The 20,898-nt window shown below is 56.7% G+C and overlaps 12 protein-coding genes across 12 annotated transcripts; 4 read left to right on the top strand and 8 right to left on the bottom strand.

Moving 5' to 3' along the window:
- Positions 1–51: 51 nt before the first annotated feature.
- On the bottom strand, positions 52–1,331 carry BDY17DRAFT_301393 (AMMECR1 domain-containing protein). The gene is made up of 2 exons (XM_033734231.1): positions 582–1,331; positions 52–508 (listed from the first exon to the last, which is right to left on the bottom strand). The coding sequence occupies exons 1-2, from the start codon at positions 1,148–1,150 to the stop codon at positions 112–114; spliced, it is 966 nt and encodes a 321-aa protein (XP_033588042.1). The 5' UTR covers positions 1,151–1,331; the 3' UTR covers positions 52–111.
- Positions 1,332–1,667: 336 nt separating this feature from the next.
- On the bottom strand, positions 1,668–2,967 carry BDY17DRAFT_253963 (NAD dependent epimerase/dehydratase family protein; the record flags this gene model as incomplete). The annotated part of the gene is made up of 2 exons (XM_033731386.1): positions 1,668–1,825; positions 1,887–2,967. The coding sequence occupies 2 exons, from the start codon at positions 2,965–2,967 to the stop codon at positions 1,668–1,670; spliced, it is 1,239 nt and encodes a 412-aa protein (XP_033588041.1).
- Positions 2,968–3,247: 280 nt separating this feature from the next.
- BDY17DRAFT_189128 (uncharacterized protein) lies at positions 3,248–4,053 on the bottom strand. Its single transcript, XM_033729993.1, has one exon. The coding sequence runs from the start codon at positions 3,945–3,947 to the stop codon at positions 3,528–3,530; it is 420 nt and encodes a 139-aa protein (XP_033588040.1). The 5' UTR covers positions 3,948–4,053; the 3' UTR covers positions 3,248–3,527.
- A 370-nt stretch (positions 4,054–4,423) lies between these two features.
- BDY17DRAFT_312179 (protein-tyrosine phosphatase-like protein) lies at positions 4,424–5,582 on the top strand (the record flags this gene model as incomplete). Its single annotated transcript, XM_033735604.1, has 2 exons — positions 4,424–4,505; positions 4,558–5,582. 2 exons carry the CDS (start codon positions 4,424–4,426, stop codon positions 5,580–5,582), a joined length of 1,107 nt encoding a protein of 368 aa, XP_033588039.1.
- A 549-nt stretch (positions 5,583–6,131) lies between these two features.
- BDY17DRAFT_301388 (secreted chloroperoxidase) lies at positions 6,132–7,700 on the bottom strand. The gene is made up of 2 exons (XM_033734230.1): positions 7,240–7,700; positions 6,132–7,163 (listed from the first exon to the last, which is right to left on the bottom strand). The coding sequence occupies exons 1-2, from the start codon at positions 7,630–7,632 to the stop codon at positions 6,264–6,266; spliced, it is 1,293 nt and encodes a 430-aa protein (XP_033588038.1). The 5' UTR covers positions 7,633–7,700; the 3' UTR covers positions 6,132–6,263.
- A 1,264-nt stretch (positions 7,701–8,964) lies between these two features.
- On the top strand, positions 8,965–9,778 carry BDY17DRAFT_189111 (uncharacterized protein). Its single transcript, XM_033729992.1, has one exon. It carries the CDS (start codon positions 9,253–9,255, stop codon positions 9,709–9,711), a length of 459 nt encoding a protein of 152 aa, XP_033588037.1. The 5' UTR covers positions 8,965–9,252; the 3' UTR covers positions 9,712–9,778.
- A 68-nt stretch (positions 9,779–9,846) lies between these two features.
- BDY17DRAFT_253635 (carboxylesterase) lies at positions 9,847–11,580 on the bottom strand (the record flags this gene model as incomplete). Its single annotated transcript, XM_033731359.1, has 1 exon — positions 9,847–11,580. The coding sequence occupies one exon, from the start codon at positions 11,578–11,580 to the stop codon at positions 9,847–9,849; it is 1,734 nt and encodes a 577-aa protein (XP_033588036.1).
- Positions 11,581–12,487: 907 nt separating this feature from the next.
- On the bottom strand, positions 12,488–14,035 carry BDY17DRAFT_312175 (beta-lactamase family protein; the record flags this gene model as incomplete). The annotated part of the gene is made up of 1 exon (XM_033735603.1): positions 12,488–14,035. The coding sequence occupies one exon, from the start codon at positions 14,033–14,035 to the stop codon at positions 12,488–12,490; it is 1,548 nt and encodes a 515-aa protein (XP_033588035.1).
- Positions 14,036–14,260: 225 nt separating this feature from the next.
- Positions 14,261–16,358, bottom strand: BDY17DRAFT_301381 (uncharacterized protein). The gene is made up of 4 exons (XM_033734229.1): positions 15,889–16,358; positions 15,331–15,716; positions 14,942–15,274; positions 14,261–14,889 (listed from the first exon to the last, which is right to left on the bottom strand). The coding sequence occupies exons 1-4, from the start codon at positions 16,235–16,237 to the stop codon at positions 14,344–14,346; spliced, it is 1,614 nt and encodes a 537-aa protein (XP_033588034.1). The 5' UTR covers positions 16,238–16,358; the 3' UTR covers positions 14,261–14,343.
- Positions 16,359–16,921: 563 nt separating this feature from the next.
- On the top strand, positions 16,922–18,626 carry BDY17DRAFT_253622 (major facilitator superfamily domain-containing protein; the record flags this gene model as incomplete). The annotated part of the gene is made up of 2 exons (XM_033731357.1): positions 16,922–18,398; positions 18,457–18,626. The coding sequence occupies 2 exons, from the start codon at positions 16,922–16,924 to the stop codon at positions 18,624–18,626; spliced, it is 1,647 nt and encodes a 548-aa protein (XP_033588033.1).
- A 414-nt stretch (positions 18,627–19,040) lies between these two features.
- On the bottom strand, positions 19,041–19,754 carry BDY17DRAFT_233848 (Vps51/Vps67-domain-containing protein; the record flags this gene model as incomplete). The annotated part of the gene is made up of 1 exon (XM_033730259.1): positions 19,041–19,754. A coding segment is annotated over one exon (714 nt), but the record flags the coding sequence as incomplete, so codon positions are not given.
- A 248-nt stretch (positions 19,755–20,002) lies between these two features.
- Positions 20,003–20,722, top strand: BDY17DRAFT_326149 (uncharacterized protein; the record flags this gene model as incomplete). The annotated part of the gene is made up of 1 exon (XM_033737467.1): positions 20,003–20,722. One exon carries the CDS (start codon positions 20,003–20,005, stop codon positions 20,720–20,722), a length of 720 nt encoding a protein of 239 aa, XP_033588031.1.
- Between the last annotated feature and the right edge of the window lie 176 nt (positions 20,723–20,898).

Here is a 20,898-nt window from a genome sequence, read left to right as displayed (position 1 = left end):
ATTCTTTATTGTAGTTACTGGCTCGCCGAAATGGGAAAACAATCAGTCCAATGCTGCATTATTCATGGGGTATCTCTATTGCTGCCTCATACGGTTCCATATCCAGGCCAACTACCTCCCCTCCAACCCATCCACCCAATCCCTCCACTCCTTCCACTCCGCATATCCCAACCCAACCTGCTGCCCCTCATATGTCACCAACTCGCCCTTGCCCTCCCTCCATGCCCGGCCCCACGAAGAACTACTCCCACTCCAACCCGCCTTGCGCATCAACGACACCAGCGTCTCCTCCTTCGTCCAGCCCTGCTCGACCGCCACGTCGGGCAGGTAGGTGGAGCCGTAGCGGCGCGCGGCGAGGGTGAAGGAGATGCGGATGCCGTGCTTGCCTAACGTCCAGGCTAGGGCGTCTTTGCTTGGCTGGGAGAAGTTGGTGAGGAGCGTGACGTGCGCGGAGAGGGATGGGAGGAGGGAGGCGGGGATGGGCTGGAAGCGGACGTCTTCGAAGGCGCTGTACGATATTGGAGTTAGTGCGGTGGCTCACTTGTGCTCACGTGAGCAATTGAAGGGCATGAGTTTATTACCTTGTAAGTGCGTACGATCGCAATCCCTCTTCCAATTCCTGCGCCGCGAACGTTCCGATACAGCCTCGTAGACTCTTGTGTCCGCTTCGTGAGACGACATTCCACGTGACGAACAAGGGGTACTCGTCTGCTTTGCTGCTGGCTCCACCACTGCGCCGTTTCTTCGCAAACGAGAAAAGAGACGAGCGCGAACTGCTCGAACTGGCCGGCGTAGCTGCTCCCGATCCATTCTTGGGGCTTTGCGCAGTCGAGGAGTCGGCAGAGGATTTGGTGGAGGAGGGGAGACTGCTGGATGAACTGGATGCGCTGGGCTCGCGGTTGAGGAGGCGCGAGATGGCGGCAGGACGTGCAGAGGGGGATGTCGTTGTCATCGCCACCGTTTCTTCAGCATCGGTGATTTCCGCATCTTCGCTCTCTTCACCATTCTCCGAGTCTGCTGCCGGGTCATCTTTGCTACCGTGGTATCGCGTCCACAGTTCTTCCACCTGTGCGAGAGATAGCGGCTTGCGGCGTTCCAAGTTCGCGGCGAGTGTTTCGAAGCAAAAGGCACAGTGTGCCTGCGTGGCCATGATATGACTCGATCGAGGAGCTATGCACGCGGGCGGTTATAATTGGACGCCTGGAAATGGGAAGAGATGCAGCGGTGGATTGCGAAGGGAGTGTCGAGAGGAAGCACAGCACGAGAATCCAAACAGCTGGAGCGAGTGGTGAGGCCAAACGAACGCTGAGATGAGGACAAGGTGCTGGAAGGTGGATGACGTTGAGGCACACGATGGTGAAGATCCCCCGTTGACGCTAACTAACTACCGGGCCGCGGCTCATCCCGGCCTGGGGAAGGCCTAACCAACCACGCACATGCCTTCGCTCCCTCCATTCTTCTCGTTTCATGTGATTTGTCGAAAGGCTTAGAAATATGGCCATCGTCTCATTCTGGCATCACCGTCATCTTCTCTCGACATCGCGAGCCCTCAACCGGTTGACCGCCTGGTCGGCCTCTGTGCTGATGAACGCAGAGCTCTTCCGTTTCGGCCTGTACGCATGATCTGTTAGATGGGCAACCATCATCCCCCTTGGAGAAGCAGCCACTCACGGGAACTTGGGCAACACCTTCTCCGCCACCAGCTCGTCCAGCGTCTCCGAGATGCTGTCCCATGTATCCTGATACCCCGTCCAGCCCGCCTTTCGCGCTTTCGACATGGACAGAACGACATGGTAATTGCGGCCGAGGACGAACCACAAGAACCCTGTGATGCGTCTTTTGTCAGTTGTTTGTCCATGATCAATTATACCCCACGTCGCACTTACACCACGGAGCCTTCTCGAACGACTCATGCTCCAGCCCCTTGGACTCGGCCAGTCGGTCCCACGCCGCTCGCACGTCCTTCCGCTGCGACCACTTCATCATGTTAATCTTCGCTTCCACTTGCGACTGCTTGGCCCATTTCGAGCCCTTTAACCCGTTTTGAGCAGCGAACTCCGCAAGAGGTGGACGCTCCATCAGTTTCATGACAGAGCCTGCCCCATCCTCGTCGAATTTGCCCTGCTCCTCGTCTTTCGTGAACATTTTCTCTGGCACTCGCAATCCATATTTCTTCGCAAGTTTGGGCCACATGTTCTGCCAGCTTTCGACATCGCCGTTGATCACATTGAAAGCCTGATTGCTCACTGCCGGCGTATCTTCCAGCGCGGCCCACAAATTGAAAGCGGCGTGGAGCTTGGAAGAGGTGTAGCAGAGGAACGAAGAGTAGAAGTCGGGACTCCCGGGCCACATCAGATCCTCGCCCAGCTCTTTGGTGATGGCGCAGTAGATGCCGAGAGTGGTGGCGAGATTCATGAAGTTGCCCTTGGCCACGCCTACCACTTCATTGGGATAGGTAACCACCCAGTCCCAGCCTTGCTTCTCACCCTTCTCCCTTAATATGTCTTGCTGCTTGTAGTAGAAGTTTGGAGGGCGGTCGGGATCGGCGAGCCGGGCGTCCGACTCCTCCATTGGCATTTTCGAGGTGCCCAAGTGAACGCCGTACTGTTTGGCACCAGTGGTGAGGATGACACGCTTGACCTTCTTGCTAGCACCGGTGATCTCGAGGGCGTTGAGGAAGTTCTCCAGCATGGCGCCATTGACTTGCGTAGCCTTCTCTTCTGAATCTTGCTCAAGATAGGCGGTAAAGAAGATGTACTCGGGCTGCGCGTCGCCCAGTTCCTTCGCCATGTCCTCGGCGGATGCTTGCAGGTCGAGTTGTTTCGACTGCACATTGCTAGGCCATTGGCCTTTTTTGGATCGAGAGAGCGCCCATACTGTAGACCAGGTCTGACTATCCCGCCCGAGAGCGAGGACGATTTCACGACCAAGGATACCCGTGGCACCGGTGACAAGCGCGGTAGGCATCTTGCCAATGTGGTCTCGATGTAATTACCGTCAAGGCAACAGAGTAAGAAAGAAAGTTGAACACATAATGCAGAGCTCCATGCCGTGAAGAGCTATGAGGCTACGTTGCCGCGCGGTGACGTAATTGTCTTTGGACAGCTCCACGCACACCGCCATGTTGATGCGGAGTAGCAGATTGATCGACCACCATGCCAGAAACATCCAGGTGGTTGTTAAAAAACAAAAGTCGACCGGGGGAGCTCTGCTGGTGGGTCGAACTTCGGAGGGCTCCGGGTTGCCACTTCTAGTCAGCAGTAAAGCTGTGCTCACGCAACGCTTTCATGGTGTAGATGGTCAACTGGAGTGGCGATGGGGTCTCTCATGCGAGTTTGGTCTGCCGCGTTCAGCAAAGGTGCGTCCTTGGGTGTTTCTCGATAGAATGCCGCCTTGGCCACTTCTCGAAAGTCGTTGCGGTTGGAGGATGAAGCCCATCAATATCGACACTCCAGGCAGATTGTCATCTATAACGCAGAGCGCAGCTTCCAGAATCCGTTTTGACTCTTTCCATGCTCCCAGCATATTCACTTGCCTCCCTTGACTTGCTCGCGCAAAGCTGCCATGTACTCTCCCATGAAACCTTGCTGGCCCTCTTGCTGGTGCCCATCTTCCACATTTTTGCGAGCTGTCCGCCACACGGTGTCCGCACTTTGATCCTCCGCCTCTTGCTGCGCCGCCGCCGGCTTGCTCTTGACAGCCACCTTCTCCCGGCTCACCCCGCCTTCAGCCCTTCCAAGTTGCGTCTGGATCTCTTCGGAGAAGTGTTTGAGGAAACCACCTTCTCCCGGCTGGTCGAGCTTCGTGCCGCCCATTTCCTCTGGAGGAATGCCGTGTCGAACGCGATTAACTCCTCTTACAACCTTTTCGACGCCACGGTGGAAGGCCGGAGTGCGTAGTAGGGCTTGCACGAGGTATGCTTCCAAAACCCTCAGCCAGGGCGCCATGATGTGGACGGAGAACGCATGGGCTGCTTCTCGCAGGCGTACTCGACGGTGGACGAAGGAGGGTGAGGACAGACTCGGGACCGATGCAGAGGAATGTTGAGAGACATGTAAGACGTTGGAGTTGGAGGAATCATCGTTATGTAAGCTGCGATGCTTAGGGTTAGGGTTGGTATCAGCCCCGTCTGCTGGCGAAATGTTTCACGGAGCCGGCAACCAACATCGCCACGCAAAGTGCTGACAGAAGACGGGAGGCGTCTGTGTGATACATTCCTCGACCGCTCTTCTTTCCCCCTTCTTAGCCCTCTTATTTTCCTCCTTTCTTGGCGCCTATACAAGGAACAATCCAACGTCTGCGCTTGCCCTCGGTTCTGCATTGATCTATACCTCTGCCCTGTCGGCCATCTCGCGCAGGCAGCTTCAATCCAATGCTCGCCTGACTCTCCGCTCGAGTGCGTTCGCCCCGGCGTTTGCCCAGCATGGCCAACTCTTCTCCCTCCTCTTCCTCATCCACGTCTGATGCTTCCCGTCTTCCCGCATTCCTCCGCCAGACCAAAGCAGGTACGTCTTTTCCTCGATTCCAGCTACAAGCACACGACTGACGATGCTGCAGACATCAAGGCCAAATTCGTTGATCTGGAATGGCAACAGCGCCATCGACTACTGCAGGGCGCGCAATCCCCCACATCTCCCAACGATACGCCATCCCCCTGGTCTCGACTACCCGGCGACGTCGTCTCTACCCGCAACAGATACGTGAACGTCGAGCCTTTTGCCCAGAACCGAATCCACTTGCAGGTCGTCGATGGCGCGAATGATTACATCAACGCCTCTCCCATTCAACTTGGGCGAAGGAGATATATTGCCACCCAGGGTCCGAAAGAAGTCAATGTCAACCACTTCTATCGCATGGTCGCCGGCGAAGCGAAGACGACCCATCCGACCGTCGTAGTGATGTTGACCCAGACGCACGAATCTGGCCGGGAAAAGTGTTTTCAATATTACCCACTTTCGAACGCTGAATCACCTTTGACCATCCCTCCGGACCCTGGTTTCCACGACGACTTTCATGGAGAAGTCCGTCTCCAGAGTGTCCGAGACGATCCGACCACTCGAAGTCAGCTGCGCACGTTGCAACTACGAACGAGCAAAGCCGGCTCCGACCCTCACGAAATGGAAATCCAGCATCTGCTCTTTTCCGGCTGGCCCGACTTTCTTGTGCCCGAAGGAGACGATCGCGCCGCTCTCATCGAACTGGTGCGGCTCTCTGCCGAGCTGAACCACGAACGCGAGCCTGCGGAGATGGAATCTACCGCCTCGACATCCAACGAACAGCCGGACGAGTCGTCCATAACAGCACGCATCATCCACTGCAGCGCAGGCGTCGGGCGATCAGGCACCTTCATCGCCCTCGACTACCTGCTATCCCTCCTACACTCCGGACAACTCGACCATGTCCCACCCGACAGAGACCCGATCGCGGAGACGGTGGACCTCCTGCGGAAGCAGCGGATGATGATGGTGCAGGGCGAGTCGCAGTTCCTCTTCCTCTACGACGTCATGCGCGAACAAATGCTGGCGAGAGTGCAAAAATGGGAGCACGGGGGTGAGCGAGAGCGTATTGGCGTGGCGCTGTGAGGCTTCTTCTGGCGTCTTTTGACCATGAGCAATGGTAGGCTGATTGCTGGTGTGTTGTATGGTCAAATTCTGTGGTATGGCATGATTTACGACTGTAGTGTTGATCTTATATCTTGCATTGCATGTCGGACTGGCAATACAAAGCATTCTGCATTTGGATCTCTTCCCCGTCCACTCCATTCCGCTTATGCTGCATGTCAATGCAACGTGACGAGATGACGGAAGGGCATTTGCTTGCCCACCATGTGCTGCTAGTAGGTAGGAAGGGTTTGGACTTCTACCAAAACGAGGCCGTCTGTATCAGAGCGCCTCGATGTACTTCACTGTGTAGACAATGGTGTGGTGGATCCAGGGAAAATAAATGCCACTGGCCTTTCGATTGGCTCGTCTCCCTGACAGAGCCCTGTCTAGTCATCATCAAGTTTATTGCCTGCGCAGATTCCGGTGCGTCTTCTAGTGGCTTTCGTCAGGTACGCCAGTCTCTTCCCAAGCATCTTGAGAATGCTATTCGCATAGAATCAAACGCTCGGTGAAGGGATGAAGTGATGATAAGGCATTTCTTTTGTGCATTCTCATACATAAGCTTTCGCTTGACAATTCCATCTGCCTGTCTACATAGATCTTCGATATCATCATCAAGTCTTCCTCCGCTTGAGTTCAACTCTAGTTCACAAGGACGAACTAGGTCAACGGGATGGGGCAGCCCAAGTTCTTGAACGTGGGGTTGGAGGTGAGCTTCTCCAGGACAAAGGACAGGGCCTTGACGCTGGGAGTGAGGACGCCGTTGAGGTAGCTGGGCACGCTGCCGGTGGCAAGCTGGTAGAGCAAGCAAGAGGTCTGCGTGGCGGAGATGCTGGAGGAGATGGTGCCGTTCTGGATGGCGCCGAAGCTGACTGCGTCGAAGCTGCCGCCAGCCTTGCCGGTGTTGCCGCCGAAGAGCACGGGGTACTTGAGGTACTGCTCGAGGATCTGGGTCGTCACATCGTTGTTGCTGTAGGGCTCAACGCGCGCGTACCAGTTGGGCGGGATCTGCTCGTTGTTGTTGAACACCCACTGACCGGCGGAGTTCTTGGAGGTGCCGAAGAAGGAGGAGACGGTGGCGAGGTCGGCCGGGCCGCCGGCGGTGGGCATGAGCTCGTAGACGAACGACGAGGCGCCGTAGAGCAGCAGGGCCAAGGGGCCAAAGTAGAAGTTTCCGTTCTCTGCGCGGGATTGGTCGTAGCGCTGCTTGCGGTAGGCGGACATGGCGTTGAAGTCGAAGTTGCCACCCCCGGTGGACTCGGCCACGCTCGCCATGTACCCGAACAACGTGCCGTTGAACGAGAAGTCGTTGCCGTTGTCGAGGAAGAAGTCGTTGCGCGTCAGCGACGAGTCGGCCTCGAACTTGTCGTGGCCGTCGAGGCCGGGCTCGCTGCCGGTGAGGGCGGGGTTGAAGGAAGTGCGGCTGGTGGCATCACAGCCGATGGACAGCTTCTCCGTCACCACATCACCGTCAGTGAGGGTGAGACCGAGCGTAGCGAGCAGCAGCGCAAGGTCGTAGCCGACGTTGTAGACGTTTTGTTGAGCATCAACGAGTTCGTCCTGTCGATTCCTTGTTAGCGTGGGATCATATGCAAGGTTGTGCCGATGGATAGCCATCGGCATCCTATATACGTACAAAGGTGGTGACACCGTCGTGGGCAAGGAAGTTGTGGTTGGCAGCAGCGTTCAGACCCGGGCATGGTCCACGGATGTCGGTCTTGGGGTTGGGCGCGACGAACTGATGCGCAGTGTCGCCCTTGGCAGGGACGAGGTAACCACCCTTCTGGTTGCCCATCTGACCATTCTTGGCGTTGTTGTAGGGGTACTTGGGGTTGAAGGGAGCGGCGGGAACGTGGTTGGGGTTGTAGGGGCAGTTCGCTTCGGAGCCTGCTCCCTCACCACCGGGCTGCTGGCGAGCCCTCAAACGGTGGAGGCCGGAGCCCGACCATGGTGAGTTGACGCCGGGGGCGTTTGCAACGAAAGGAAAGGCGGCGGCGCCACCGATGAGGGTGAAGATGACAGACTTCATAGTGATGGTAAGAAGGTAATGAATGGGTAACAAGAGGAGATGGAGAAGATGGGGAAATTCCTGGGGATATATGTATGTTTTGCCCAGGCTGGCACACATGGGAGCGCCAACTCGTCACGGGGGAATGTCTGCTCGGCGCAACATCCCCATATGGAAGGATGGTACCTACTGCCGTGTCGTCTCCGTCACAAGCCATCTACCCCATACACCCACCCACTAGCGCGGCTCGGAGAGCGCTGCGAAGGGGGCAGGTCGATGATGATGATGCGGAGGCGCCGTTGGGCGATGGTTAACAAATGCGCCACGTCCTATTGGCCCACACCCGCCCAGCGCCCTTCTCCGGGGGTGGCGTGTGGAGGAGCAATCAGGCTCGGAAATGAACGGCGCGCCGCATTGGGCGCGCTTGGAGCGAAAGGGGGAGCCGCCGCAAGTACCGATGGGCGACGATGTGGTGAAGAGACAAGGGGGGCCTCGGCTTTGCGACAGCGGTAGGCGGTGTGATTGGTCGAGTGCACCTTCCCCTTTCCGTCGCTAAGCAGTGATCGGCGTTAAGCTTAATTTGCGAGGCTTCATTGAAAATCCCCACCTGACACCCCACATGCTGGCCCTGCAGAGGGGATCATCGGAGATGAGTGGCAGGAGGCGGCAGCAAAGTTGGCTACCACTGCCACCGCGTCGTCTTACCCTCGATGAACCTGGAACCACGTCCGAAGTACCAACGAGGGGTGCCTCGGCTCGGCGCTCGTGGTCCATGTCGCAATTGGACACGCTGCTCCCCGTGATCGTCTCGACACCTCACGCGGACCCTTGGCATCGCGGACCACCCCGTTCTTGTACTTGCTCCGAGCATCGTCTATAAGGCGCCAACTTCCGCACGGCATGTCCCGTCGTCCACCGCCCGTATACATACTCATCGCCTCGCTGTCGACCGGCGACCGCACCAGTTGTGGAAGCACCGCGGTGATCTCCACACTGCCACTACTGTGAGGGTAATCGAGGCAGTGCCATATCGCACTGCCGCGGCTCATCGTCCTCGTTTAACATTGTACCTCGTGGCGGACTTTGTCGCAAGTTAGATCCAATCCAACCAGCGCAGTACGCACGGCCGTCCTCGAGTTCACGTCCTCCTCCAACATCTAGTTGGACTGGCGCTGTGCAGTGAAGTCAGCTCTGGGTACCTAATCGCAAGCGCCCCGCGTTCCGCCACGGTTAGCTTGATGCCATGACAAATCGCGTAATAGTACCGACGTCGGTGGCGAATCTTGCCGCCTCATCCATCACTGATCATACTGTGCACTGCTGTGCAAAGCCACATCTCTTGCGCCGTGCCACCTCTTCGACAATTTCCCCCGTTGACATCCGTCTGCTTCGCGCGCTTTCCATGCCTCCCTCACCCGGCACCGCGTGCTCGGATCGATCGATCACTGTGTAAGCGGCGGCATCAGCCGCCCCTGAACCACAGTATGCAGACAGGTAAGACGTCGACAAGGCTGAGTTAAGGTTTTCATACCATGCAGCAGCTGCGGCTGTAATCTTTCGAACAGCATGAAGCCTGCAGACATTTTGGTGCTGAACAATACTTCATGTCCTTTTCCTTGACTGCAAGACCACCCATTCGCCATGTACAAGGAGTACCGTTCGTGCCTCGTCATGGCCACCGACGCAGCTGCCAGTAAAGTCGCAGCCGAGCTGGAACGTCTGTCCGCCGCTGCAGTGTACGCAATAAATCAGCGTGATTTCGCCTTGAACAAGACCCCAGAAGCGAAAGAAGTCCTGCAACATGTTGCACCCGACTTTTCGGGAACATCCGACGGCATTTTGGGCAATGTGACCCTCGCCGAGCTCATCGAAGAGCGCCGGCAGTTCTTCCTCGAGCACCCCCAGGCTTATTGCGACCTCAAAGCCATGTCCACCACCATCGACCCGGATGGCAGAACCGCGAGTGTACACCTGTATGTTGATATCGCGGGGATGGAGACCGTCACGATCCCTGGAATGGCGGAGTTTCGATGGCGGTGGACCGATGGGAGATGGCTATGGTTCCACCACATCGGCATGAGGGGTGTAGAATTGTCATGAGGGCCAGCTGAGGCAAAAGAAAAGAGTCTACGATGAAAGAGACGTCATCTTTGTGCCTACACGATGAGACGCCCCGACAATCTCACAGCAGCATTACAGACCACGTTCACGGCCACAACAACACCCTCCACCCGCCTACACCTGCAGCTGCTGAGTCACAACGGGCGAGTTCCAGAAGGTGCATCGCTCCTGCAGCTCTTCGTACTCTTTGCTGCTCTGCACGCCGGCATCTGGTCCCCCGATAATCTCAATTTCCAAGCCACTGCTGTTCCCAGCCCTCGGCCACGTCGTCAATGTCCCATTCCTACCAGATGGGATTCCAAAAGCAGCAAATGCCGCCCAGCTGCCACTCACTAAGCTGGACAACTTGACGTCGGAAGACGTGGATACTTGAGCGTAGCGCGTGCTGGCCTGGTTGAACACAAAAGGGATATCGCTGAAATGCGACACGCCCAGATACGCGTCGCCGGCTTCCTCGAACACGCTAGTAAACATCGTCTGGTTCAAGACGTACAGGTAGTTCGCTGTCGATGCGTTCGAGTACTTGCCATTGGATTGGACCATCAACACACTCGGGCACGCGTAATACGCATCGCGCATGATCCGACTCGCTCGGAAGTATTGCGCCGAGACGTTCTTGGTGGCGCTCGATTCGAACTGCGAGACAGGGTACAAATTCAGCACCTCTTTTGTGGTGGCATTGCTGAGATTCGGAAAGGAGAAGGCGAAAAATTCCAGAAGCTTGGCCTCGGAGTCGATCGTGGGAGACACGAAGAAAGAGCCATCGTCCTCGTTCCACCCTGAGATGATATCGATGTCTTTGCTGAATCTCCCCTGATACAGAAGCCTCGATGGGCTGTCCGGTATGAAAGTCGATGGGGCAGTGGGAATGAAAACATCCAGGCCCGACGGGGGCTCCGTCTTCACCTCGTATTGGTAGGCAATGTTGACGAGCTTGGTCAAAGGAACCTTCCGCAAGCAAGCCAGATCTGGTACGCTGTTGGCCGACGAGCAGTTGAGCAGATCTGCGAGAGCGGCGGTATGGACAGCCGAGAAATTGCTGGCCGTGCCCGCGTCGGCAGTAGGACCGCCGGATTCCATGATGGCTCTTCGGAAAGGGGGTTTCGGCCCCTGACCGCCGTAGGCGGTGATTTGGAGACCGACGCCCGTCGCGCCGTCACTCTCGCCAAAGACGGTCACCTGGTCTGGATCTCCGCCAAAGGCAGCGATGTTCTCTTGGATCCACTTTAATCCAAGGCGTTGATCGAGAAGACCAGCGTTCAGCGAACCTTCCTTTCTCAAAGCATCCGAGGCGGCGAAACCGAAGACGCCCACTCGGTAGTTCATGGCCGCGTAAATAATGGGAAACCCCTTTTGCGCAGCACCAAGGATCAAGCCAGAGGGATCGTAGGCGCCATCGTAGATCTGGCCGACCGTGTCGCCGCCGCCGTAGATGAAGACCATGACCGGCAACTTTGCACCTGACGAAACACCTGCTGGCCGATCCACTCTCACCGTCAAACAGTCTTCGGAGATGTTCGTGACGTTATCGAAGAGGGGCAGGCCGGGGATGGGCACTTTTTGCTGGGGACATGCGGCGCCGGGAGCACTGGCGTTGACAATCGCATTGGGAGGGTATTGGAAGGCTTGAGGGGCTTTGAAGCGGTTCGCTCCACTCGTGTCATGTCCGAACCTGATGTCGAGGAATGACTCTGTGCCGTTGGCCGAGGCGCCGTGGACGGTGATGTTGTTTTGTAGGACGACTGTGGCATGGCTCGTCTCGCTCTCTCGCCATCGTTTTATGCTGGCCGAGTTTGCTAGAGGAGTAAGAGACAGAAGGAAAAGGAAGGAGAAGCGGCTGAGCAACATGGTGTAGTAAGGGAGGCAATCATGAGTGGTTCGCAGAATGTCCAGATAAGACGACACGAGGACAACTTATAAACAACGACTCGCCAGCCTGCTGCAGCTGACGGAGAGGAAAAACGCGAGGTGTAAGACATCGTGCACTCCCAATCTAGGCAAGTTTTGCGCGGTGCCATGCTGTACAATCATGCTTTCTATGGCGGTCAGAGTTTAGACTCGTCAGCCACCATACGCGTTGTCTGTGAGGACATCAAAGTTGCGATGCCGGAGAAGAGCGAAGAAGGACCACAATGTAATATCCAATTTTAGATGTTTGCAGGGAAAGACGAGGCTACGAGAGAAATTACCGAGTTAGGAAATTCTCGGCCGCAGTTGCATGTGCTTATGTAAGCACCAGTTGAGATCCACCAGACTCCACTCCACATTACTCTTCTTGAGCCTGGCCATACCTGAAGGCTTCAAATACATGAGGCAACTCGCCCTCTGCACTCGCCCTTTGTTGTCGACAACGATGATGGCCTACTAGTGACGACGGAGGAACTGTTGCCTCCCGCTGCAAGCCAAGTACTGAAGCGGATGGCTAATCTGGCGACAGGCTGCGTCCAAGCCATCAACTCCGACACCTTCGGCGCCGCCACCTGGGCCTGGCTTGCAACAAACAGCCGGTGCCTATTACTCTACTCCGACACGTGCGCCAACGGGCAATCCACGACTCCTTTCATGGCAGATACGATCAGCATGATTACTCCTCAACGAACACTTGGCAATCTCGGGTGTGGATCGTACACGAGCGCTGGTGATCCTACAGCCTCCGGAACGCCAGAGCCATAATTCTGGGCTCGATTGGCGGGGCGAGATTACTGCTACGAGACGTCGGATCAGGCGCTCAATAATTGACTATTCTTGCTCAAACTCAACGTGAAGCCTTTGGCCTCTCGGCGAGCGAGCTCTCCTTGACTCTGTCAAACCAGATCCTCCTACTCGGCAGGTCCTCTTCAAGATCCAGGCCTATCTTGACCACGCGCTCCCCCTCAAAGACAAACTCGGCGGCCGTTTCATCCTCTTCATCTTCATAATAGTCGGATTGATGCGCAATGTACTTGGTCCCGTCACACAAATGCTCGAACTCTATCGTGAAGCCCATCGTCCGGTCGGACATGTCGACGAACAGCTTTTGCTTCTCGTTGATCACCACCTCAATCCCGCGATACCCATCATTCCAATATCTTCCGAGGTAAGGCTCGAGAGATCCAGGCTGGGGCTGCGCTTTCCCCTCATGCTCGGGACAAAGCTCCTTCCTCCGTTTCTCCTTTTGCTCCGCCTCGTTAGCCTCGTCTTTTTCTTTGTCTTCTCGCTGTTTCGCTCTCCAATCGGTACGGTCGGCATGCGGAACACCCAGAGCTTCGTCCACGAGTTCATGCCGCAGCACGTTGATGGGGTAGTACGCATCGCCTGCGTTGCCGAAAATGACGACGCCAAACTTCTGCTCCGGAAGCCACAACGTGATTGTGCTGACGCCTGGATCGCCGCCGTTGTGGGCAATGACCTGATGGCCCCGGTAGTGATAGGACTCCAAGCCCGCCGAGTACAGGGAAGGCGAGGTAAAGGGGGCCGCTTCGTCTATATCCCAGTCGGCGATGGATCTCGGGAGCGTGAGGTCTTCGTATACCTCCTGCGAGATGGGCGCTTGTTGGTGCATGAGTGCGCGGATCCATTTGGCGTAGTCGGTTACAGAAGTGACGACCAGGCCGGCACCCACAGCTTCAGGGGAGTCTTGCGATTCCACTGCGATAAACTTCTCGCCGTCCCATCTCTGCGGTTGCGCGAGGGGCAAGCCGGCCTTGATGGCGTTCTTTGGCGCGATGTTGGTCGATTTCATGTCGAGAGGATCCCAGATTCGCTGCCGCAGGAAGTCCTCAAAGGACTGGCCAGAGACCACCTCCACGAGATACGCAAGCACGGAGAAGGCCATGTTGTTGTACATGTACTTTGATCGAATCGGCGCGACGATTTCCAAGTGCCGGAGACTCTGCGTGATGGTTTGCAGGGTGTCGGGGTGCTTTGCTCGCGGGCTGAGGTAGGAGAAGTCATGTCGCGGGAGGCCGGAGCGATGGCTGACGAGGTCTTCGACCGTTACACCTGCGGTGTACTCCGGCTTTGCGAGGACAAAGTCGTCCAGCAGCTTCGACACCGGTGTGTCCCATTGCACCTGCGGGAAGTCCTCGTCTGCGACTAGTAGAGCAACAGCCGCGGCCGTCAACTGTTTCGAGCACGAAGCAATGTCGAAGACGGTGTCTCCAGTGATGGCCTTGGGATTTTGGGGGTCGACATTCGCCTTTCCGAAACCCTGCGCAAAGATGGTGTCGTCTTGGACGATTGCTATGCCCAGTCCAGGGACGTGCCATTCCTGCATGAGGGCATCGACATGTTGCGCGAATTTGGGGGATTTGAACCAGTCCATCTTGTCTTGACTGGAGATGTGCAATGGTGTATGTTGGGGGCTCTTACTTGTCACATTTGGGAGTTATTAGGCCGCCATATAAGGGACTGACTCATGATGGTTCATGCGGCTGATGAGGGTCAGCAAAGAGCCGTTCAGGCAAGCACTTTCTAGGCGTTTCTTGGACTGGCTTCGGCAAGCTTTGGCCAAGGTTTCAATCAACTCAAGAATACGAGAGATGTGGTTTCCTTGGCTCCCATCGATTGTGTCATGCATTCTACTTAAAACTATGGAAATATGCGTTCTGCTAAGCTACGACGGCTCGTTACCTAAACGTAACTGACAAAGTCACCGCCATCGTACTGGATCTCAAAACTTTCCAGCAGGTTCTTTGCGGCCGTCTCGCCCGTGGCAAAAGCCCCATGGACACAGCCGTTGGCGATAATGGTACAGTGCTCTCCGGCAAATTGGAGGCGACTGCTCTTGTGAGCAGCGAGTGCATCGACGAAGCTCTCTGGGTCGTCTCCGACCTTGTCGGCAGAGTAGCTGCCAAATCCGGCAAGCGGATCTTGCGTCCATTTCGTCGTCTCAATGTCCACCAGAGCCGGCAGGGATTTGTACGGCTCGGTGCGGAGAAGCTTGAACAGCGGTTCGAAGAATCTGTAAATCGCCCGCTTGTCCGTCATGGCTTCGATGCGCTGAGTCAGAGGCTCAGCAATTTGGACACACAGTTCCTTGGCGCCCGTCATGATCCATAGATTGATGGTGACGGTGGAGTAGTTGAGGATGTTGTCCATTTCGGTGGAGCTGCTGGAAGTCAGCGAACCCGAGGAGATGTCGTCTTCTGGCTCGGGTGGCGAGGGGTAGAAGATGAACTAGAGAAGACGTCAGCAGCGAGCAAGGACTCTGGTGAGGTATAAGACGCACCTGGTCGTTTTCCTTTGACCAGAAAACGTCTGCAAATTCAAAAAAGACCTTGCCTAGTGCGCCGTAGCTAAAGTTGGCAATGCCATGCTGAATATCATTGGGAAGGGCGGGCTGGAAAGCCACGAGCTCATGTTTCAGAGACCCGAGGGGAAGGGTCGAGATGACCGCATCGGCTTCGATGCGTTGTGCCTGGCCGTGCTCGTCGAGGACGTCGACGGAGCATGGGCCATTCTCGTTCCAATTCACAGCCTGAACGGTGTGGTTGAGACGGATGGTCTCGGGGTTCTGCAAGAGAGACTGGGCGGTCCAGTTCACCACTCCGTCATACCCGCCCTGGATGCTTGAATGTCAGCGGATGAAGACGCTCAGCATCCCCCGACGCCACCAACCTTCATGTAGAGATTGCGCTCGGTGATGAAATAGCTCAAATGTTTCGAAGAGGCCATGTCGACACTGGTGCCAATCCACTGCTCCACTTCCTTCACGGCCTGCGGAGCCCAATTGCGTTCATCGTCCGTAATCAGCTCGTGGTTCTTCACGAAGCTGGCGACAAAGTCGGCGACGGATTGATCGGGGGCGTTGGGGTGCATTTCGTAGTACCATTCACAGTACTCGGCGAACTCGTCGGCGACCTTCTTCGCCTTGAACTGCGCGCCGGCACGCCCGTGCTCGGTGTAGTAGAGGGCCATGCCGTCATCATAGTAGTAGTCAATTTTGAGTTTGGGAATCAGTTTAACGAGGTTGTTCTGGCTCGTTTCGTGCATCCACGCGGCACCTACAAGGGAGAGCATGTTAGATCAAGCGATCAGCGCCCTGGAGGTGTGATGCTCGATCAGATGTGGTTTGGGAACACGATCGACGGCGATCAACGGACCAACGCAGGTCTGGGTGCTCGGTGGCAGCGTGCCCAAATTTTTGGGATGGGGTGGCTCATGTTGCAGACTGACCGATGTCTCGGACACCCTTTGCTGTACGTGAAGTGTTAATGCGGCCGCCGATGCGGTCGCGGCCCTCCAGCACGACGACGTCGACGCCGTGGCGCTGGAGGACGGAGGCGGCGCGGAGGCCGGCGATGCCGGCGCCGACAATGGCAACTTGTTTCTTGGGCTCTGGTCCTGGATCGCCAGCCTGTGCTACTGGCATCTCGTCGGCGGAAGTCACGCCGCCGACGGAGACTGGGATCGAGTTCCCCTCCAGGCCAGAGCCAATACTTGAAGGTTTACTCATTGAATGATTGGGTAATATCGAGGTGGTCATGTGATATAGATGTGCCATGTTGTGCTGACACGTCGACATTCACTGGGGGGTTGGTGGACGGTGGTGGAGGGGGTACGGAGTACTCAGCCGGGCGTCGCTGGGCGGTCTGGAGGGCGAGTGTCGTGCGTGTAGCAGAGATGGGAAGAGCAAAACAAGAGAGGGGAGGAGAAGCGGCCTTGATTGCGTCTATCATCTCGCATCCGGGGCAGTCGAGTGGGTCCAGGGTGGGATCGGGCTAGCCGCGTTGAGCAGTTGCATGCGGGGGACTCGCCGGCCCCCACGAGGCACAGGGGGATGGAAACAAGTCGCGGACACGTCGGTGTCGACGGAGAGTGATATGGAAGAAGGCCATCAAGTGACAAGATGTAGGAAATAGATGAACAGGCGGCGCACGCTGCAGGAATGTCGGTGGTGGAATCTTCACTCTCCCTCTTTCCCAATCCGGATTTGCGTGACGAAGCCCAACGCCACCCTTATCAGTCGGTTCTCACGCCACGAGTATTGGCCGGCAGGGACCCTGGCCTTCCCCCGCCCAACGCACGCACTCGCACCGTATCAGCTGGGTGCGACAGCAAAGAGGAGATTGAGCTAGCGGCGCGCTGCCCTCGTGCCCCATTACGCAGCCTCAGTATATCTTTTGCTCCGTCCTCGGACTCTCTGTCTGCCCCCCTTCATACCTGACTGATCTCGCTCGACACACTGCCTGGTCTGCGCGGCTGGGCCATGGCTGGGCAGATGGAGACGGAAAATTTCTTGCCCGGCACGGTGCGTTACTTCCAGGTCATCGACGGCGTCCTGCACGACGAGGAAATCATCCTCAACCCCAAGCCGACCAACTCGCCCAACGACCCTCTGAACTGGTCGCCATGGCGCAAGTACTGGCACGCGGCGCTTGTGCTCTTCATCACCGGCTTCACCGCCGCCACGTCTAACGATGCGGGTGCGGCGGGCGACGGCCAGCTCAAGGATCTGGACATTTCCTACGCCGTTGAAAATACGGCAGCCGGCGTGCTCTTCATCGGCATTGGCTACTGGACCCTTCTGGCCTCTCCGATGCCCTGGCTCTGGGGTCGTCGAGTCCAATACCTCATCTGTCTCATGTTTTCCCTGATTGGCGCCATCTGGTTCGCCAATGTTCAAAACGTCCAGGACTCCATTTGGAACCAGCTGTTCGTGGGCGCGTCGGAGAGCTGTGCTGAAGCATTGGTCCAGCTCTCCCTGTCCGATCTGTTCTTCCAGCACCAGCGCGGCCTGACCCTCGGCCTGTACGTCCTCGCCACCTCCGTCGGTACCTTTCTCGGCCCTCTTTTCGCAGGCCTCATCGCGAATCGGAGCTGGAGATGGGTCGGGTGGGTTGCCGCCATCATCACGAGCGTCACCATCATTGTCACCTTCTTTGGCTTGGAGGAGACGATGTTCTATCGTGACCATTACATCGGCGAAGCCCCGGGTCTAGCACCGGCCGTGGAGACCTCGATCTCGCCTTCGGATGACGAGAAAAAGATCCACAACGAGAACCCCGAATTCAAGGTCGAGCCATCTGTTTCAGGCAGTGACACAGGCTCCCCAGCCGACCGCAAGAGGACGTACTGGCAGCGAATCCAAATCATCACCCCAGCTCCTTCTATGGTTGGCACTGGCATCAAGCAGTACTTTGGCCGACTGTGGCATCTGATGAGAATCTTCACCTTCCCGGCTGTCATCTTCGCGGGGCTGCAATGGGGCGGTCAGGATGCGTGGTTGACGTTCTACCTCACAATCGAAGAGGATAATTACTACGATGCTCCATGGAACTACGGCAACAACGCGGTCGCCATCTTGAACATTCCCACGCTCATCGGCGCAGTCATTGGCTGTATCTACGGCGGTTGGTTTTCCGATGTCTTCGTTCGATGGATGGCGAAGAGACGAGGCGGCATCTCCGAGGCCGAAGACCGACTATGGCTTCTCTACCCTTCCGCCATCCTCAATCCAGCAGGCCTGATGCTATTCGGCATCGGTTCGGGGGATGGCTGGCAGTGGTCCAAAGGTAATCCCGGCGCATACATTGGGCTGGGTCTCATCGGCTTCGGGTGGGGCTGCGCTGGCGATTTGTCCATGGCATATCTGATGGATGCCTATCCCGACACAATTTTGGAGGGAATGGTAGGCGTTGCTGTCATCAACAATACCCTGGCAATGATTTTCACCTTCACTTGCAGTAAGTTCCGCCAGTATGAAGGCAATGTGAAGCCGTGTAAGCTAATGCATCTCACCAGGCCTTTGGTTGGCAGCAGACGGCGTGGGCCCGACCTTCATCGCGATTGGAGTGATCGACTTCTTCATTCAGGCCTTGACAATCCCCATGCAAATCTGGGGCAAGTCGTTCCGCCGGCGCACCCTTGAACGCTATCGACATTTTGTGGAGGTGCGGGATGCAGAAAGTTAACAACGACGTGCCGCCTCTTTGAGTCGAATCGTGGTCGATTTGTGCGTTGTAGCGAGCGTGTTTTTACGGTTGTTGGTCGGTCGAGTCATGTTGATATGCGTCATGTCTTTGTATAGTTCTTGCAGATCGTACGCCCGTCTTCGATGCTCAGTCTTGTCGATGCGTCCCGTGTCTCCTTACACACTGGCCATCTGGAAGTCCATACTCCATCGACTGCAAACTCGCAAGGGCGGCTGCTTCCGTGCCACGCCGTTGTTCCTCGAGCGTATGTCGCGCCCAGCGTTGTCGTGCGCGAGCTGGACGTAAGATCTGGTTCTTGATAGGTGTTTACATCCCTGGAGCATCGTCGGAAGGTTATACTGAAACCCGGAGGTAGCAAATCCAGCTTCACGTGTTCCCGCCGAGAGCTGCAGTGCAAGCCGAACGAAGCTCATCCACGCCCTCGACACCATCCCAATGCCGCAGCAATGACGAGACATCCTTCAGTTCTCGCTCCGCTTCCGCCTGCTGTCCCTGTTCCACCAGCCTCGCCAACCGTTGTGGAGCGGAGAGTGCCCATCGTACCGTAGCCTGCTCCTCCCTTCTTTTCTCATCGATTTTACTCCCCTCCGCTGTCTCTCTCCCTTGTGGCGCCTTCTTGTACAACTCCGCGGACAGCGTCGCCGCCGTCTCGGCAATATGGCTAATCGCGGGCGTAAGCGTGCTCGTCTCCATCTGCCGCGTCTCCATCCTCTCGCGCATCTTCTTGATCGTCTCGGTGGCCCCAATCAGCTTGCTGTAATTGTCGTACACCAGTGCCTTTTTCTCTCCATCCAACGCCCAAATTTCTCTGACGAGATTCGCTTCCGTCTTCAACACGCCTGCCAAATCCTGCTCCTTTAACACCTTCTCGACGTGTGTGGCGGGCGAGAAGGACGCCCGGTCGATCTCGCTGTCTTGTTCAATGTCTACGTCGAGGCTTCCACGGGGTGGTGTGTCGGATGGTAGGCCGGGTTTCAAGCCGTAGTAGTCGCGCAGGGCGGAGGTTTTGTTGCGGCGACTACTCCTCTCCGCTGGTGCTGCATCTCCCACCGAGGTGGAGGTGCGGCGGGAGGAGATCGAAGGGCGCGGGGAAGCAATGGTGGACATGATTATCCCGTCCCTTCTCACCTACACTGCTGCTGTTGTGTAAGCAGTGGAGGAAGAGTGGGAGGGAAACATGGAATGTAAGTGCCGTTGAAGTCGCGGCGCTTCATTGATTAAGTAAGCACCCTTTGACGTGGGGCACTTTAACGCGGCACGCGTCTTCCCGCTGTCTTCTCTCAAATTGAACCGCACTTAATGCACCACCTCATTCGATGTGCGCACAATGTGACGCATCGTAACCCAAAGGCACGATGGCAGGCCCTGCAGCCTCTCCAGAAGTCATCAAGGCCATAGCCGACTATCTCCGCGCCAAGCACTTCTATCCAACCCCAGCATGGCTTGCAAGCTTCATGGCCAGCACTCGACCGAACACCCCCATGCCCGCTCTGCAACAAACGGCGCTATTCCGTCTGCTCTCGAGCGACCTGACAAGCTCTGTGCAGCGAACGCCACCCATTTCCATCTTCCCGCCCGACATCTCCAATCCAGAGATCAAAGAACGGAAACTTACGGGCCCGGTCGCTGTGCAAGTCCTGGACGTGGAAGACATCGGCCGCAGCCGATGGTCGCAAGTCGAAGCCATCGAAGCGCAGGAACGCGGCGAGATGACCAAGGGACGGGAAATCATTCGCGTCGTAGCGGACGAGTCGACGACTGATGGTGAGCCTGGCGCGCAAGCAAACACCTCAACCGGCGCTTCTGGCCCCTTCATGTTCTTGCTGCAGGACGCTGCGGGGACGAAGGCGTTCGCGTTTGACATGTCGCCCATGGCGAATGTGAATATGCAGAAGCTCTCTATCGGAGCGAAGCTCGTCCTTCGGGATCTTCTAGTGGCGCGGGGCGTTGTGTTGCTTGCGCCGAATGGTGTAGAGGTGCTAGGTGGCAAGGTCGAAGCGTGGGACACGAAATGGAAGGCGGAGAGGAAGGCGGCGCTGAAAGGAAAAGCGGACTTGGGCGGCGAGGATGGGTGAAGCATCGAGACCTTCAGCTTGCCATGTCGCGATCGTATGGGCCTCGACCTATACTAAGAACTGCTCCATCGCTTTCAGGTGGCAGAGAGCGTGACAACGCTTGGAAATGACTGCGGATAGCCCACGACATTGCGGAGGCCATGAAGCAATGCCCGCGATCACAGCGCCGGGTTTCC

The sequence above is a fragment of the Neohortaea acidophila genome (genome assembly GCF_010093505.1).
Source record: "Neohortaea acidophila strain CBS 113389 unplaced genomic scaffold BDY17scaffold_8, whole genome shotgun sequence".
NCBI lineage: Eukaryota > Fungi > Ascomycota > Dothideomycetes > Mycosphaerellales > Teratosphaeriaceae > Neohortaea > Neohortaea acidophila.
The sequence above is the reverse complement of the archived record's forward strand: the minus strand, read 5'-3'. Positions and strand labels throughout refer to the sequence as shown.

Excerpts from the sequence above, each read along its gene's own strand:
- BDY17DRAFT_189111 (XM_033729992.1), top strand. The coding sequence starts at position 9,253 with ATGTACAAGGAGTACCGTTCGTGCCTCGTCATGGCCACCGACGCAGCT.
- BDY17DRAFT_189128 (XM_033729993.1), bottom strand. The coding sequence starts at position 3,947 with ATGGCGCCCTGGCTGAGGGTTTTGGAAGCATACCTCGTGCAAGCCCTA.
- BDY17DRAFT_301381 (XM_033734229.1), bottom strand. The coding sequence starts at position 16,237 with ATGTCGACGTGTCAGCACAACATGGCACATCTATATCACATGACCACC. Across the intron at positions 15,717-15,888 it reads AAAGGGTGTCCGAGACATCG|GTGCCGCGTGGATGCACGAA; the intron begins GTCAGTCTGCAA and ends TCTCCCTTGTAG. Across the intron at positions 14,890-14,941 it reads GGTCAAAGGAAAACGACCAG|TTCATCTTCTACCCCTCGCC; the intron begins GTGCGTCTTATA and ends CGTCTTCTCTAG.
- BDY17DRAFT_301388 (XM_033734230.1), bottom strand. The coding sequence starts at position 7,632 with ATGAAGTCTGTCATCTTCACCCTCATCGGTGGCGCCGCCGCCTTTCCT. Across the intron at positions 7,164-7,239 it reads ACGACGGTGTCACCACCTTT|GACGAACTCGTTGATGCTCA; the intron begins GTACGTATATAG and ends AGGAATCGACAG.
- BDY17DRAFT_301393 (XM_033734231.1), bottom strand. The coding sequence starts at position 1,150 with ATGGCCACGCAGGCACACTGTGCCTTTTGCTTCGAAACACTCGCCGCG. Across the intron at positions 509-581 it reads CGATCGTACGCACTTACAAG|CGCCTTCGAAGACGTCCGCT; the intron begins GTAATAAACTCA and ends AATATCGTACAG.